The 16281-nt window shown below is 40.9% G+C and overlaps 1 protein-coding gene across 2 annotated transcripts in view; it reads left to right on the top strand.

Moving 5' to 3' along the window:
• The window catches only part of mad1l1 (mitotic arrest deficient 1 like 1), a 60181-nt gene that overhangs the window by 3672 nt on the left and 40228 nt on the right, over window positions 1–16281 (top strand). For both annotated transcript variants that reach the window (XM_054604366.1, XM_054604367.1), the window contains exons 7-15: window positions 1173–1303; window positions 2635–2749; window positions 3140–3201; window positions 7525–7611; window positions 8357–8501; window positions 12614–12754; window positions 13944–14000; window positions 15445–15536; window positions 15817–15907. In XM_054604366.1, coding sequence (XP_054460341.1) covers window positions 1173–1303; window positions 2635–2749; window positions 3140–3201; window positions 7525–7611; window positions 8357–8501; window positions 12614–12754; window positions 13944–14000; window positions 15445–15536; window positions 15817–15907 — 921 coding nt within the window. The remainder of the gene's footprint in view (window positions 1–1172; window positions 1304–2634; window positions 2750–3139; window positions 3202–7524; window positions 7612–8356; window positions 8502–12613; window positions 12755–13943; window positions 14001–15444; window positions 15537–15816; window positions 15908–16281) is intronic.

Raw genomic sequence — 16281 nt, 5'->3', positions numbered from 1 at the left:
CATATTATCTTGCATTGTTAGACACTTAAAAACATATATGTCAGAAGCAGAATACATAAGAAAGCATGCAGAGGGCTAAACAACAATAAAAGACATGCTTGCAGGTTGATGAGTGGCGACGGGCAATATCAAGACAGACAGACAGGTGACAGCAGACAGACTCGGAAATTCAGCACACACATATTGAGGAAGTAAGGCTCCGTTAGTGATGACAGTGCTGGGTGCTAATTAACCATTTCTTCAAATGAGCTTTAAATGAACTGTATGTGTCCCGTTGTCTAATGGTCACTGGGATGGAGTTCCATTCTAGTGCAGCTTTTACAGAGAATGCACACTGACTAAAAGCACTTTTCCTGAGTGGGATAATGCAATCTCCTCTTACTGCACCTCTTGTGAGCCGATATGCAGTTCATCTGGTGGGTTACAAACTGTGTGAATGGAGGAGAGGTCCAGCCACATATGATCTTGTACATGAGACTGACATTCACATATTTAATCATGTTTTCCCAACTGAACAAGTTATATTTTTGCAATATTGGGCAATGATGATAAATAACAGGGTTTTTTTGTCAAGGATTTCTAGTGTTCTTTTATACAATGACTGTAGTGGTTTTAGAGTAGTGGTGCTAGCCTGTGACCAGGTTGTTAAACAGTAAGTGATATGAGAGACAACCATAGAAAGCACTTTTATCTTTGCTGCCTCTGTTGACATGTAATTTCGTGTGAACCTTAAATTTGACACGGCTGTGGCGTAGTGGAGAGCAAGGTAGTTCTCCAATCAGAGGGTCGGTGGTTCGATACCCGGCTTCGGCAGTCGATGTGTCCTTGGGCAAGACACTTAACCCCAAGTTGCTCCCGAAGGCTTGCCATCGGTGTGGACTGGATGTTGCATGAATGTTAGTTAGAGTCTGATGGTGGCACCTTGCATGGTAGCCTGTCATCAGTGTGTGAATGGGTGAATGATATGTAATATACTACTGATTGTAAGTCGCTTTGGATAAAAGCCTCTGCTAAATGACTGTAATGTAATGTAATGTAATAATATTTGAATAACGTCATTCAAAGGAGCCCGTATGTGAAACAAAGAGCAGTGAATGCTTTTGCAGTGGACAGAGTGCACATGTGCTGTTTGTGTTTCTTTTAGCTGATTTCTCTCTCCATGTTTTTGGCAGGAGTTGGAGAGGCGTCTCACTCTCCAGGAACAAGACTTTGCCATTGTGAAGAACGTGAAGTCAGAGGTGGCCAAGGTTCCGGACCTGGAAAGGGATTTGAAGCGCCTCAGAGAAGATAATGCCTTTCTCAGGTCGAATACAATTTTCTTTTTTATGTTTTAATGCCTTTTAATAGACAGGCTTTCATTTTTCATATTGCAGCCTAGTGCAAAAAGTCTGCTTAGAACCTCTTGACATTTCAGCGTGAGTCATCATGCCACACTAGGAGGGATCAGGTGATGGGTGACTTTTGAGGAGGGAATGTGGGGGAAAAAAGTCGTCTCACACGAGAAATGTTAATTTCATCAAGAGTAAGTGCAGAAACACAGCATTCAGAGCATTTTCATCCTCATGATGAAGTTTATGCTTTAAACTCAGCATGGAACTCAATTTCACTTCTCAAGATTTTTTCAAATAAGCAAATTTTCTGGTAAACTGGTAAAGAAATATCTTGTTCGGAAAGTATCTTCTCTGCTAACATCCGTCATCACTGTTATCATCTGTTGGTTGTCCCCCTGCAGTACTTAAGGTTGTAATTTTCATCTCATATAGTGGTGTAAAATACATAAAGAAACGTTTTATTTTTAAAGGGAAATGACATGTAAGCTGTTGTTTTTAGAATAAGCAGATTAATGCAATGGTGTTAATATGTTACCCAGTTCTAAAAGTTTTGTTTTTGATTGTGTGCTCAGAGAGGCCATCGGGAATAATATGTTACCCAGTTCTAAATCGCACTGTTTTGTTTTTGATTGTGTCTTCTAATTGTGCAGACTCAAAGTAAGAAAAGATCTCCACCTTATGTAAACACCTCTTTCTTACATGTTCTCAGCTGTAGTTGGTAGAAAATACCCAGTTCTACGCATGCGCACAAAAGAAACAGGCTCAGGACTCACTCTCTCAACAGCACCTGGAGGCTTTTAAATGAAATGACACAGTGAGAAAATCATTGACGGTGTTGCAGATGAGCTGCTGCAAAAACAGATAATAAAACTGTTATAGTAATACTGATATTGTTTTTTATATCCATATATATATATATATTTATTTATAACCATATATATATATTTATTTATTTATGATAAAGAACCTGGGCTGACAGAGTTCCAGTTTAGGTTCTGTTATGTAACTTTTGTTTTGTTATGTTCAGCACCCCTAACACACAAACAATCAGAGATGTAGTTTCTGTTCTGTTCATTTCTAATATATTGTTCAACTAATTCTACCCTCTGATTCTTTCTTTACTAAAAAATGACTTCTCAGACATATTCATCTAGGGTCAAAAATAATGTGTATCCACAAATTGGTGTGAATGTAGCCGTTAAGGGATCAGAAAGATGTACCATTTCTACCTCAGACCACGAGTCCAGAGCCTTGAAGCTAATTTTGAGTTTTGTTTTTGCTCTTTTCACCCGCCTCTGTCCAGGGAGAACAGGGAGAATTGCAGCCTGTTGAAAGAGGAGGTGGAGGGGCTGAGGAGGAAGCTGGAGAGGATGGAGAAAACCAAAGAGGAGCTGGTGAACATGGAACTGGAGAAGGAGGTAAAATCAAGACCACGTGTAGTTGTGAGATTGTGAAGTTTTGTAGTGTTGGGCATTTCACTCTGTAGCATATCATTATCACATTCCATTAAAAGTGAACTACATTAGAGCTGACCAGTACATGGGGAGTCTAGTTTTTTTTTTTTTATATATATATATATATATATATTATCTGATTACACTATTTAAGGCTGCACTAAAACATTTTCTTTTTAGTTGTGTTTTAAATACATATCAAACTTTCAGTTTTTCAAAATTCTCTGTTATTTTGTTCAACTGTGGTATTTCTTTTATTTTTCTTGCAATTAACCGCTGCCATAATAATAATAAAAAAAAAATGTACATCCAATACATGGACACACATGTGACCTAATGTTCTTAAATCCTTAGAGGATGGCGGAGAAACTCAAAGCCTGGGAAAACATCGGGCAATCTACTGGACTCAACATAAGGTCAGACATAAGTGTGTGTGTGTGTGTGTGTGTGTGTGTGTGTGTGTGTGTGTGTGTGTGTGTGTGTGTGTGTGTGTGTGTGTGTGTGTGTGTGTGTGTGTGTGTGTGTGTGTGTGTGTGTGTGTGTGTGTGTGTGTGTGTGATTATGTGAGAGAAAAACAGAGGTAGATAATTGTTTGTTTTAAAGATCTTTATCAGTATATTCTTTTATGTAATCTTATTGAGTACCACTAGGTGGAGCTGTGGTCACTCCAAATAAATGTGCCTCATCACTGTGGATTGACTCCACCAGCCTGTGTAGGTGTGCATGTGTGTTTGTTTTATACCTGCTTGTGTGTGTGTGTACGTGTACGTGTGTGTGTTTCTCAATGCATCCAGTCAAAACTAGTAATGAGAGAATGATTGCATTTTTCCCTGTGAGCAGCGGAGCAGATCTGACAGATTATAAACACTGCAGCCTTGTCAATCGCATGCATGCATGCATGCACACGTGCACACTCACCATTTCCATGATGATTAACTCTGGCTGCGATGTAAACAGAATGTTAAATGGAACCAATTCCACACAGCATATCCGGTCGGTTTTATATACTGTGTGTGTGTATAAAATGTGTATCACACCTTCTTCAGCTGCAGGAAGAAAAAAGTAGACGTATTGTAAAAAATTATGAAATGAAATGAAGTATTTCCTCATGTAAGGTTTAATTTTGGTCTTGCGTAACGTGTCATGGGACCCGATGGCATTTGTTAAATTTACACTTATTAAGAGACCTGAAAGGATCACAGGAATGTAATGCCAATCTCAGTTTAATATATGCAGTCATTTGGCTGGGCTGTCCATCATTTTTCTGGAAATCCTATGTCAGACCGGGCTGTCACCCTGGGTAAATTGAGTTGAAAATTTGAGACCCTCCTGAAAATTCAGGTGTTCAGACTGCCGTGTCATTGGCTGCTTGAGTGCTTTTGCTGAAGAAAAAAAAAACCCCAACAAAAAAAACGGCTTTGCATATACGGCTTCTAAAGGGCAGCCATATGTGCGAGGCTCACACTGATCAAAAGCAAAGGTTAATGCAGCTTGCAAATCAACAGTTAGAAACTCCTTCAAGCTGTTTTTACTGTTTACTAAATGGCCAACTTAATTGTCAGGATGTTGTTTTCCCGGGATGTCGAGGCGAAACGGAAAGCGAGAGTGTTTCATTCAGCAATCTGTTCACCTTCATTTCACCCAGTACAACACTGTGCGCAATGCGAGTATTGACTCTGATATGTGCATTAGTGACATATGGGGATTACCTTAGTGGCCGTTTAGCAGACATTATTATCATAATTGCTAACTCTATTCAGGTGCGTTGGTTTTATGCGTTGTATGAGGAAGTTAAAGAATGGTGGCATAAGTGAAATTGAATCTGGATTTATGTTTTTTATGCTGCTTTTTGGAGTGAAAAACGATCAGCAAGTTTCAATAGAAAAGAAAATTGATGACACTGCGGTGACACGATGACATCACAGTGGCATCACCAGTAATGTAGCAGCGTCTGAATTAATGCTGACATCAAAACAAAGCCTCATCCTAGAGCTCTTGTTTAGGCTGCCTTCTTTTTTCTCTCTCAGTAAATATGAAATATGGCATTAGGGTGGCCGTATTTTAATATGGCATTAGGGTGGCCGTATTTTGGCACACTAGCGTGTATTTGTATTATTGATTTGTTAATTTTTTTTTCTGGGCCTGTTAGTCATTTCTGATAACTGAAAGCTACTGATGCATTGTACTTTTTGTTTTGCTTTAGTTTACATATTATAACTCTCTCTCTCTGTGTCACCAGAAGACAATTGAGGCTGGTCATTAGTGGTGTGAAAAGAATATGTTGTGGAGCAGTTGTTAATGAGGAGTAAACACGTCGGTGCTGTGAATGGGGAGTTTGTCTCCTGCAATAAGGGATTTGGCCATTTGTGCTGTTTTGACACACAAAAAACAACAACTTTTTGGACAGAAGTTAACCCCCCCCCCCCCCAACAACAATCAGCGTTGACTGCCTGGTGGAGAAGACGAGCGTCATAGCCGCAGCTTGGGTTTGCCAGCAGTTGGCCGGTTTGCTGGTGTTTATTTCCTTTCCTTCTGTCACACAGTCTGATAACATTGTGCTTGCCTATGTGTGCACCCATGTGGTTGACAATTGAATGTAAGAGTGGCGAAAAAAAAAAAAGGATTGAAAATATTTTTTCTTAAAATTAGGCTGTTAACTGGAGCGAAATTGAAGGGACAGACCATGAAAATATTGGAGAAGGTTTTCTGAAAATGGATTTCTTTTGTCAGATACGTATTTTCGCTGTCTAGAGAGATAATTTTGACTGTTTTGGTGCGTTTGTGTCTCAAGAAAAAAGTAGTAAAGATTGAGGTGGTTATTTGAGTGTTTTTGTACAACAGTATATGTGTCCGTCTTGATCTTCTTTCCAACAATAATGGATTCTGACTTCTTTTTGTAACTCCTCACCTGCTCCCAAAGTTCTCCCAAAGTGAAAAAGTTCTGTCATGCATTTCGCAAAAACATGCCTTGTGTTAGAGTTTAGCACAATCTGCCATGCTACTAAATAATCTGAAAATGCACTTAGCTGAAGTTTCTCTCTGAGCCCAACATATTGTTTTCCCTAAAACGGTAAAGCTAGAATAATGTTAATTTGCAGCCATTTTTTATTTATCAAGCAAAGATGCCAATCAATGACATCTAAAACATGAGGATTAACATCTTTTTTTGCTGTCATTATAAACTGAATATCTTTGGGTTTTAGAGTGTTGGGTGGGTGGGGGGGGGGGGAACGACGACAAGCAATTTGAAGATGATAAATAGAAGATAATGATAATAATTAGCAGCAGCCCTAGTGTGCACAGGCCTGGTGTCAGCACAGTTTAATTGTGTGATTTGAGAAGCATTTGGTGAAAATGTTGCTTAAATTGCTGTTCAAAAATTGTAGTGATGCTGCCTTTTCCCCAACAAAGCTTCATCTGCATTGATTTTTTTTAAAGACGTAAAGATAGTATGTAACATGAATTTTAAGTTTGGAAGGTAAAAAGTAATTTTCTTCTCTTTTGTAAGAAGTGTTTTCACACAAACCTCTTCTCAAACTGAACCCACAACACTTTTGACAAAACTCTGGAGTCACTTCCCACTTTAAGTAAGTGCTAAAAACTAGACTCACGGTTGACCTGCACTAACCCGACTAGTCCATGTTCTCGCAGTGACCTCGCAGTAGTTCTCCCCATCTCACCCAATAATATGAAACCAACCTGGTATGTTGCAGCACTAACAGAGACGCCTGGCTGGTGACCCATTAATCGCTCTCTGCTCAGGTCTACGGGGAATTACCTACTTTGCGTACCATATTTATTCCATTTTATGATTCATGGACTCGTGTTATAGTCATGAAATTATTTTCCTACCTAACTTTCCCACCCGGCAGAGTTGGAAGTGGTGATAGATCCACGCCAATCAGCTTTCACATGGCACACTTTTCAGCCTTGGTGTTAACCTCGACTGCTCAGCCCTTTCCTTCCATATTAATATAGATGGATGGATGGATGGATGGATGGATATACCAGGTCTTAGGTTACTGACAGTCCCTAGTGAAACGAATAGTTTGATGACATGCTGGAAGAGAAAGCAATGCAACTCTGACCTCCTGCAGGTTGAAAGGTCTTTTTGCATTCATGAGCCAATCCCATGAAGAGTTGGACTTCAGAGCAAGCAGCATCACTTTTTATTCAGGTGTGTCAATTTAAACTGCGAGCCGGCGGCTACAGTGCTCTTTTTGAGCTAAGCTCCCCTTATGTATGCCCATTTCACAAGAGATAAAGAGATAATGGCATCTGCTTTTTTTTTTTTTTTTTTTTTTTTTTTTTTTTTTTTTGGACGGATCCACAGCACAATCCACACCGGGATTTTTCAGAGTTTGGAGGTCGTGTGGTGCTGTCGGAGTACGTGACCTTCTGCTTTGTTGCCTCTCCATTGTATGCAAGTGTGTGTCTGTGTGTGTGTGTGTGTTTGTTTTTTTGTAATCTGTCAATCTCTCCCACGGAGTGAGTTTGTTTTGCAGAAGCTGTGACCAGTATTTAGCCCACTATCCTCCCCTCATCTCTCCCTCTGCTGCTCGTCTCGTTTTGTGTCCCCACTGGCCCCCCGAATAACAAAAGATTATGAAAACGCCGCTGTTTCCATCCATTCTCCGTCCTTTGCTGCGCCCTCTTGTCGTATTGATTTTTCATTGTGTGCGTCTGCGTGTACACATGTGTATGCTAACTGTTCTCTCTGTGTGTGTGTCCGTCTGTAGGAAACCAGAAGATCTGTCCAGGGAGGTGATTCAGATTCAGCAGATAGAGATTTCTCTGAAAGAGCAGAACTACACACTCAACAGCCGGTAACACACACTTCTTCTCACACACACACACACACACACACACACACACACACACACACACACACACACACACACACACACACACACACACACACAAAATCCCTTCCCTCTCTGCCTTCAGACTTTTTCCCTCCTCTCATTCTGTCTCCCTCCACCCGCATGTATCTATTAGAGCGTATCTCTGAGAAGTCCTTTAATTGTCACAAAGTTAATTAAACTGGTCCTGATTCTGATAGCACTCCTGACAGTAGCCACTGGTGTGTGAGTGTGTGTGAAGGGATTGTGAGTGAGATAGAGGGAATTCACTAATTAAACTTGTCCTGTTTAGGCAGAGGTGATGTCTATAGGGAGGGCTGTGCACATGCTCCGGTATTTTCCTGCTGCAGCTCAGTCCAGCTAAGAAAGCTTTCATTAGCTAACAAGCGTCTCTCCTCTGCTCGGCGTATTGGGCTCATTATGAAATATTAGAAACAGCAGAATGGGCGAGCGCCGGGTGTAAAGAGGGGGATGAAGGGAGTCTTATTGGTCAGACCTGGAGCAAGTCGCTGCTGCAAATACTATCTGGACAGTTGTCTGGGAATTATTTGGTGTCAGTCTGCTAAGTTGTATCTTGTTCTTTATTGACTACGAGTTTATTCTCTCGGATCCTCTGAACATTCAGCACTAAACTCCCTCGTTCCCCGCCACCTGTTATTAACCCCGCACTCACACTTTCACCGATTCATTTCTCCCCCTGGTGGGTCAGCGTGAGGAGCGCCGAGCGTTCGCAGTCGGAGCTCCGAGCAGAGCTGTCCCAGCAGCGCAGCAAGACTCTGGAGGAGCAGAAGAGGAGGGAGGCGCAGGACGCTCTGGTCCGCCGCCTACAGAAGAGAGTGCTGCTGTTAACCAAGGTGACCCACACACAAAAAAAAACCCACCAACAACAACCCAGAAATACAGACACATTAACGAGCATTCAAACCCTGGCGACACAAAATGTTTCCACCATCAACCAATGCCAGAACTTCACTTTAACCCATCTGTGCCGGAAACTGAAACTTAGAGTCTTGGCTTGCCTACGCACAAATCAGAATAAAATGTCAAACTAAGTCAAAATGTTTGGCGGAAAAGTGAGTTTTTTCTCCTCCATACTTTATTTCATATTCTATTAAAATACGCCAGTTCCATGTGCCCAAAAACTAAAAAAGTATTATAAGGAAATGGCTCTCAGAAACTTAAATGAGCAGCATCACGTATTTGCTTGTCTATGAACTCGTATCAAGTTGAATGACAAGATATGCACACATATGCAGTGTAAAAAAAAAAAAAATCATATGTACAGTACCAGTCAAAAGTTTGGACACACCTTCTTATTCAATGGTTTTTCTTTATTTTTATTTTTATTTGTTTCTACATTGTAGATTAATATTGAAGACATCCAAACTATGAAGGAACACATATGGAATTATGTGGTAAACAAACAAATGCTCAACAAACCAGAATATGTTTTATATTTTAGATTCTTCAAAGTAGTTGAAGGAGAAGGTGTGTCCAAACTTTTGACTGGTACTGTAAGTCATTTAATAATCATAATGTTTGTGTTTTTCCTCATTTTTCAGAAATCCTGACTTTAATTATTAATAAAAGTATGATTCTTCATGTGATCTAAAAAAAAATCAAACGGGTATTGTTAGATACCTGCACAAAGTATGTACCTACCAGATTTCAAGACTTCCGACCAAATCAGAAAAAAATAGTTTTTCTTTATAATACAAGTTTTAGTCTTTGGGTACACGTGGGTTCACTCAGGGAACAAACATAAAGGCCCTTGAATCTCAAGGCCAGCGCTGAATATCTAATCCGCCCTTTACTCCCCCTTCTCTCCTTCTGATTGGTCGATGAAAGTCATGTGCCACCTCTATCTATCTATCTATCTATCTTGCTTCCCCCTGCTCTGCAGTTCCTGAGTAGACCTCCCTGTGATATTGATTTCTCACCGCGTGTAATTCCCGAGGTCAACATGCTCAGTCTGTTAGTACACAAATCACACACACACACACACACACACACACACACACACACACACACACACACACACACACACACACACACACACACACACACACACACACACACACTTTCAGGCACCACCATAACTAAGCAGAGCTACAGGCATGCTGAAAATATGACTTTGCCCAAGACTGATTTGGAAGAGACCTCATTCATTTTCACTTAACCAAGCATTCAGAGGAAGATGTTCAACATCCAGTCATGATGGATTCAAAGTAAATATCTGTTGCAGTTGATGGGATGTTTAAAACTTTGACCCCTGGCTTGCGATTTTTGTTCTAACCCCGAAAAGGTTTCTAAAAGTTTAATGACAATAGCTGAATATATTAATGCCTGAAGTATATTTAGTCTTTTATTCTTCATATTTCGTTCTCACTAATGTAATTAATATGGTAGGGCTGTAACCAATCAATGCTTTTATTATTATAACATCTGAAGCTATCATTAAGACAAAGTACCCTCTTTGTGCCTGTTGTAATAACTTGAGTGTCATTATGTTGACACTTTATACATATTGCGATAGAAACAAACTGAAAGAATGTATTAATGAATACATAACAGAGGAAAGCTGCAAAATCCTCACATTTAAACTACGAATCGACGTGAACTACGAATCGATTAATAAAGTTGTTGTCAATTCTCAATCAATTATTCGATTAATAGACCAACCGTTTGATCTCCAGTCCCCCCCCACCTCCACCTCCACCTCCGGGAATGACTGTATTCACACTCTTAGGCTCACAAATCAATGATGATTGAGTGCCTTGCTCAGCAGAGTTGTTAAGGAGGTGTAGAAGACAACAAAGCGTCATCCTTCCCTCTCTGCCACACGGCTACGACTCCTCTATCCTTCAGTCGCCCCGCTCCGATATTTTGTTTCTTATAAATATACTTCGGCGGGACAGACTCGCCGACCCATTAGGAGGCGCCGTCACATCTTCACGCGCCCGATAAAAACAGTCGACATGAAAGCAATTTAAAACAATAGATGATGAAAACGGTAATGATAGTTTTATCGCTCTGTCCTCCCGCGCCCTGTTTGTTTGTTTTTTAAAATTAGAGTTTTTATCGGAGGGGAGCTGACAGATTTTTGATTTAGATTGGGTGAATTTCATTGCACGTTAATGGACAGTAAATAGCCAAAGGGGGCCTTGCTGGTTCAGATTTGCAGCACACACACACAAACACACTGACCTCTAAATACATTTGGACTGTTTTTGACTTTTGTTCGGCCTATCCTCCCGTCGGACTCCTTCTTCTCTCCCCTTCAGAGGTTCTCACAGGATGCATTAGGTAATGTCGCATGACGAACGATGCCGCTGCGGTGCCAAAGCAAATAAAGTTGAATTAAATCTGATTTAACATATAGTGTTTTTAAATGAACCCGACTCAGTCATCTTTAAAGTGATTACGTTGGTTTCGATTTTGGCTCATCACAGGCAGAATCTGATTAAGGTAATCATGGTTTGTTTTCATATACAAGCCTCTGAGCTAATCTGACAGAGCAATTGCAGTCCATTATTCATAGATTTCTTTTTTTTTTTACATCCAGGAATTACAAGGTGCTTTCAAGCCCTTTTTAAAAAAACCCAGCACCACTCCGGTAATCAACATATATTACATCCAGTTATCTGGAATAGTGCTCACTGACGGTATTTATCACCGGACTTCAACCTGAGTCTAAATTAGCCCCGTTAATAATGGACTACTGAGCTTTCATTGACCCTCACGATTCAACGATGGTCCTAAGCAGCCCGGCTGTTTTGTGTGATGTTTATTAAAAGCTTGACTGTCACGAAACACCGCCCGCTTCGCTTTATAATGTAGAGCAGACCGGGGCGGCGAGGGGAGGGGAGGAGACGCATCATTCTAACGGTCTTGACTGATGGTGAATTAGCATTAATAAACCGGCTGATTGTCAGTTTTTTTTTTTAACATATTAGTTCAATCTCATCACGTTGCCTGGCAACCAGTACAGATTTACTGTGTAACGCAGTAATTCATCGTAGTAATCGTTCATTATTGTTGCAAGCTAAATTTCTTGTGTCAGGTACATTCTTCAGACGTGCAATTTTTGAAATGAATGTTAATTACTAAATGGTGTTTTATAGTGTCATCGATGATTAACTAGTGGCTGATAGCAGTGTGTCTTCATAATATATACTTTAACTAATTGGTTAAAGCAATAATATTTTTCTTTTTCTTCACTGAGTACAGAATGCACTTTTCCTTTCTACTCAAACTTTGAATGTCAATAGAAAAAATATTAAAAAGTAGAGCATAGCAGACTAGTTATTGAAGTTATTCAAAGTGTTTGAAGAAAGTCTAATGATTAAGGAGAATGTTTTCATCCTCTCTGAAAGAGATGCACCTGCTTGATGTGTTCATTAACTGGACATGTGTTTCATTCAAGTATTACAGAGGAGGAAAAAAATATTTAAATTTTTTAGATTGCATCATCTCTTATAAGAGAGATGAGGTAGCATGACATTACATGCTTAATCTCTCTGTTAGGACTGTCCGATTTCATTTTAAATGTATTATTTATCCTTTATCTACAAAGAAATTTGTCTTTTTATCTGAATTATTACATGAGAAGAAACTCGACCATAATCTTCTCTTGTCACAGCTTGGAGGAGAAAGTCGCAGCTGCCTCGTACTTTGTTCCTCATTTACAAAGGCTTTTGCCCGTCACATTAACACACCAAACAGTCATGCAAAACAGACAAATCCGGAAAATATGAAAGAGCTTTGATTCTCTCATTTCACTCACTCTGATACATGCAAACATTATGTATCTGATAGCACAGAAGTCTGCCAAGCCATGACTTTCTTCCTCCTTGGCTCCGTGGAAATGTTTAAAGTGTACTGCAGGATTTCCTTATTGTGCTGTTATGATAATATATATATGTGTGTGTGTGTGTGTGTGTGTGTATGTGTGTGTGTGTTGCAGGAGCGTGATGGAATGCGTGCCATACTGGAGTCCTATGACAGCGAGCTGGCGCCCACTGAGTACTCTCCTCAACTCAGCAAACGGCTCAGAGAGGCAGAGGAAGTGCTGCAGAGGACCCAGAACCACAATGCAGAGATGGAGGTGGGTGTGTGCGCGGGCTTGTGCACACACACGTACACACGCACAAAAACGCCACTTGCATTTGGAGTATCCCTAAAAACAAATTTGAATAGGAAGCAGTCACTTCTGCTCCTCTAGGCTGGCGGACAGTTTGTTTTTGCACCGTGGCTGAGTGACACTTCGCTCACAGCTAAAGGCGCTGTAAATGTGTGGTACTCAGCCGCTCCTCGTCCACACGCTTAGTGGACAAATTGACAGATATCTGTGCTGAAAAATGATAGAACTGCACTTGCGGTGCAACGGGGGGCATTTTGTGAGCAACGCTGGAATGAAATGTGAGAAGGCTAGAGTGTCATAGTTTCAAATCTGAATGAAAAATGCACACTTTGGGAAATATCTGGTGGCCTCTCCTCTCATATCCTGTGTTTCTGACAATACTGTGTGTCAGTCGGATGAGGACAGGAAGCCATTTTTCATTTTTATGCTGCATTTTTATGCTGGGGACAGCCGTGGCTGGAGGCATTACGTTTTCAGGTTGTGCGTCTGTCGGCCCGTCTGTCTGTCGGCCCGTCTGTCTGTCGGCCCGTCTGTCTGTCGGCCCGTCCGTCTGTGTCTGTCGGTCCGTCTGTCTGTCGGCCCGTCTGTCTGTCGGTCCGTCTGTCTGTCGGCCCGTCTGTCTGTCGGTCCGTCTGTCTGTCGGCCCGTCTGTCGGCCCGTCTGTCTGTCGGTCCGTCTGTCGGTCCGTCTGGTCCATTCTTGTGAACGTGATCTCGCAGAAATGCCTGGAGGGAATATTCTTCTAAATTATGGCGCAAACGTCCACCTGCACACAAACGTTAACTGATGAGAATTTGGTATTCAGAGGCCAAGGTCACTGTGACGTTACAGCTGTCCCATTTTTAAATCGAAATTAGCAGGAATGCCTTGAGGTGTTTTATTCAAATTTTACACAGACATCCACTGGGAATCAAGGATGAACTGATTGAATTTGGTGGTCAAAGGTCTCTGTGACCTTTGAAAACTATTTTTTTGACACAATGCAAGAAATGCTAATTATGTTATAACAAATTTTAAATAAGATATAATTATGCCAATTTGGACAGAGATAGATGTAAACTGAGACATGACTGGCTTACAACAGCGAGGCAATAATTCTAGCTCTGTGATTTGTATTAAACTTTAATTCCATTTGTTTTGTCCTTCGATTCAGGGCCAGCTGACCAAAGCACAGGAGGAGACGGGGACTTTGAAACTGCAGCTGCAAACAGTAAGTGTACATGTGTACACACACACACACACACACACACACACACACACACACACACACACACACACACACACACACACACATACTCCCACGCGTGCTATTTGTAGCTTTTTATCTGTGAGGTACGGACAAAACACATTGTTTTCTCACATTGTTTAACATATTTGACCCTAATTAACTTTTATTCGTTCCCCACCAGTTGATTAGCAACCAAATCAAAAGAAACAAGGATGCCAAAAGTAAAACTTTATTAAAGCTATAGAAATCTTAATTAGTACTTTATGATTAGTCATTGTAACCTCTGCCATTAGCTCTCAAGCTGTCTCAGGTAACTTTTTTTAATCACAGTTGTGATTCTGGCAGGTGTATTTGACCTTTCTGTGAGTCAAAGACACTTAAATATGTCTGTGACTGACTTGCTGACTAATTTCCAGGGTGCCGAACAATGAAGTTGGTCCCATTGACCTTTTCAAAGTGACGGTCTTATTAACCATCTGGATTTGTATTTATGGTACTAGTACAGTAGCTTTCCTGTGTTTGAAAACTGTCTTTTCTCTTAAGTCCTGTCTGAAGTGAAACTAATTGACAAGAAGCCATACTACTAATTTTACACACAAAAACTATATGAAAACTAAAAATCGGTCTTGGTGATATATGCACAGTATAAGATAAATAAATATATTGTGTGTGTGTAGGTTTGTAATTCACTGGCATCGGTTCTGTAGTAAGTATCGGCCGATAATCAAGTTCAGGGATCTGAATCGTTATCGGGAAAGAAAAAATGGATTGGAACGAATATTAAGAGTTCCAGAAAAGAAGACTGCTTTAAAATATGGTTAAAAAAAAACAACGTAATAAAGATGATATTTGGCAGGTGTGACCTGAACTCTCTTACACACTCTGTGATTCTGTCTCTTGTTCTACGGTCTCCCTTCTTTTTCATGGCTCCTTGTTGCCGAGGAGACATCAACATAACCATGGCAATGAACACTGACGCGTGAAATCCACCTGTCTGGTAAAGCAGTAATTACTTATACGTCTGGGTAAAGACCGGGAGTGAGGATGAGCTGCGAGACGGACAGATGCTCTCTGGAAAAAAGAAAAAGAGGAAAATGGGCGTGCAAATGGAAATTAGGGATAATTGCAGAGAGGAGAGCGAGATTGGGGCGAAACTAAGACACAGACTGGCTTAAAAAAAAAAAAAGTAGTGAAAACTAGTGGGGGGAAAAGACTGAGACATTGTGAAACGGGAAATGAGTCAGTGGAGTAATGGTGTATAAAGGATATATCTGTTTGTCTGGATGCCTCTGTCTCGTAAAGATAGCAGCACACTGGAATAGAGTCCTCAGGCTCTATCTGCAGCCAAAAGGTTTCTGCGAGGCACACGGCCAAAGGTGATGTGATGTTCGTGCAGCAGGCCCATTTTCTTCTCCGTCTGTCACAGGTGGAGCTGGAGCTGGAGTCTCTAAAGAAGCAGCAGGCCTCTGATACTGATGGCAAGTCTTCAGTGACCAAAGAAGAGATGGGCATTCTCAGGTAGTTAGAGCGCGCGCACACACACACACACACACACACACACACACACACACACACACACACACACACACACACACACACACACACACACACACACACACACACAAATTATTGCAAAGATGACGAATCCAACACCTGAGACATGAAAGATTTCTGCATATGCCAAGGGTGGATTAACTTGTCTGTGAGCAGAGCTGGATTAACCCTACTGAGTCAACAGTGTGCATAGTCGTTATATTAATAAACTAGTCACTGAATGTGTGTGCATTTTTTTTTTCAGACAGAAAATTGAAGATCTGGAGGCAGAACGCCAGCGTTTGGAGCAGCAGAACAACGTTCTGGAGATGAGACTGGAGAGACACAACCTACAGGTAGGAAACCTCCTGGAAACACTTTTTTTTTCTGTGATGGATTTACTCGTCTGGCACAAAGGAAACTAGTTTGATAACCCCGAGGGCAGCAGCCTGACACTGCAGATTGATTCACACAAACACTCGCCAATGTCTGACTTTGGACCCAGGTGTGATTCCAGCAGCATCCAATGGAAAAGTCGCAGAAACCTGTGGCTGATTTATTTATTTTTAAAGTTCTGCTTTATTGGTAGAAGGGATTAGAATGAAACTGGTCTGCAATGAAATGAATCCTTTTTGGTAGGCACCTTAACATAACTCACACACACAAACACACACACACACACACACACACACACACACACACACACACACACACACACACACACACACAC

The sequence above is a fragment of the Anoplopoma fimbria genome, chromosome 9 (assembly GCF_027596085.1).
Source record: "Anoplopoma fimbria isolate UVic2021 breed Golden Eagle Sablefish chromosome 9, Afim_UVic_2022, whole genome shotgun sequence".
NCBI classification, from domain to species: domain Eukaryota; kingdom Metazoa; phylum Chordata; class Actinopteri; order Perciformes; family Anoplopomatidae; genus Anoplopoma; species Anoplopoma fimbria.
This window is presented reverse-complemented; position numbering and strand designations above follow the sequence as displayed.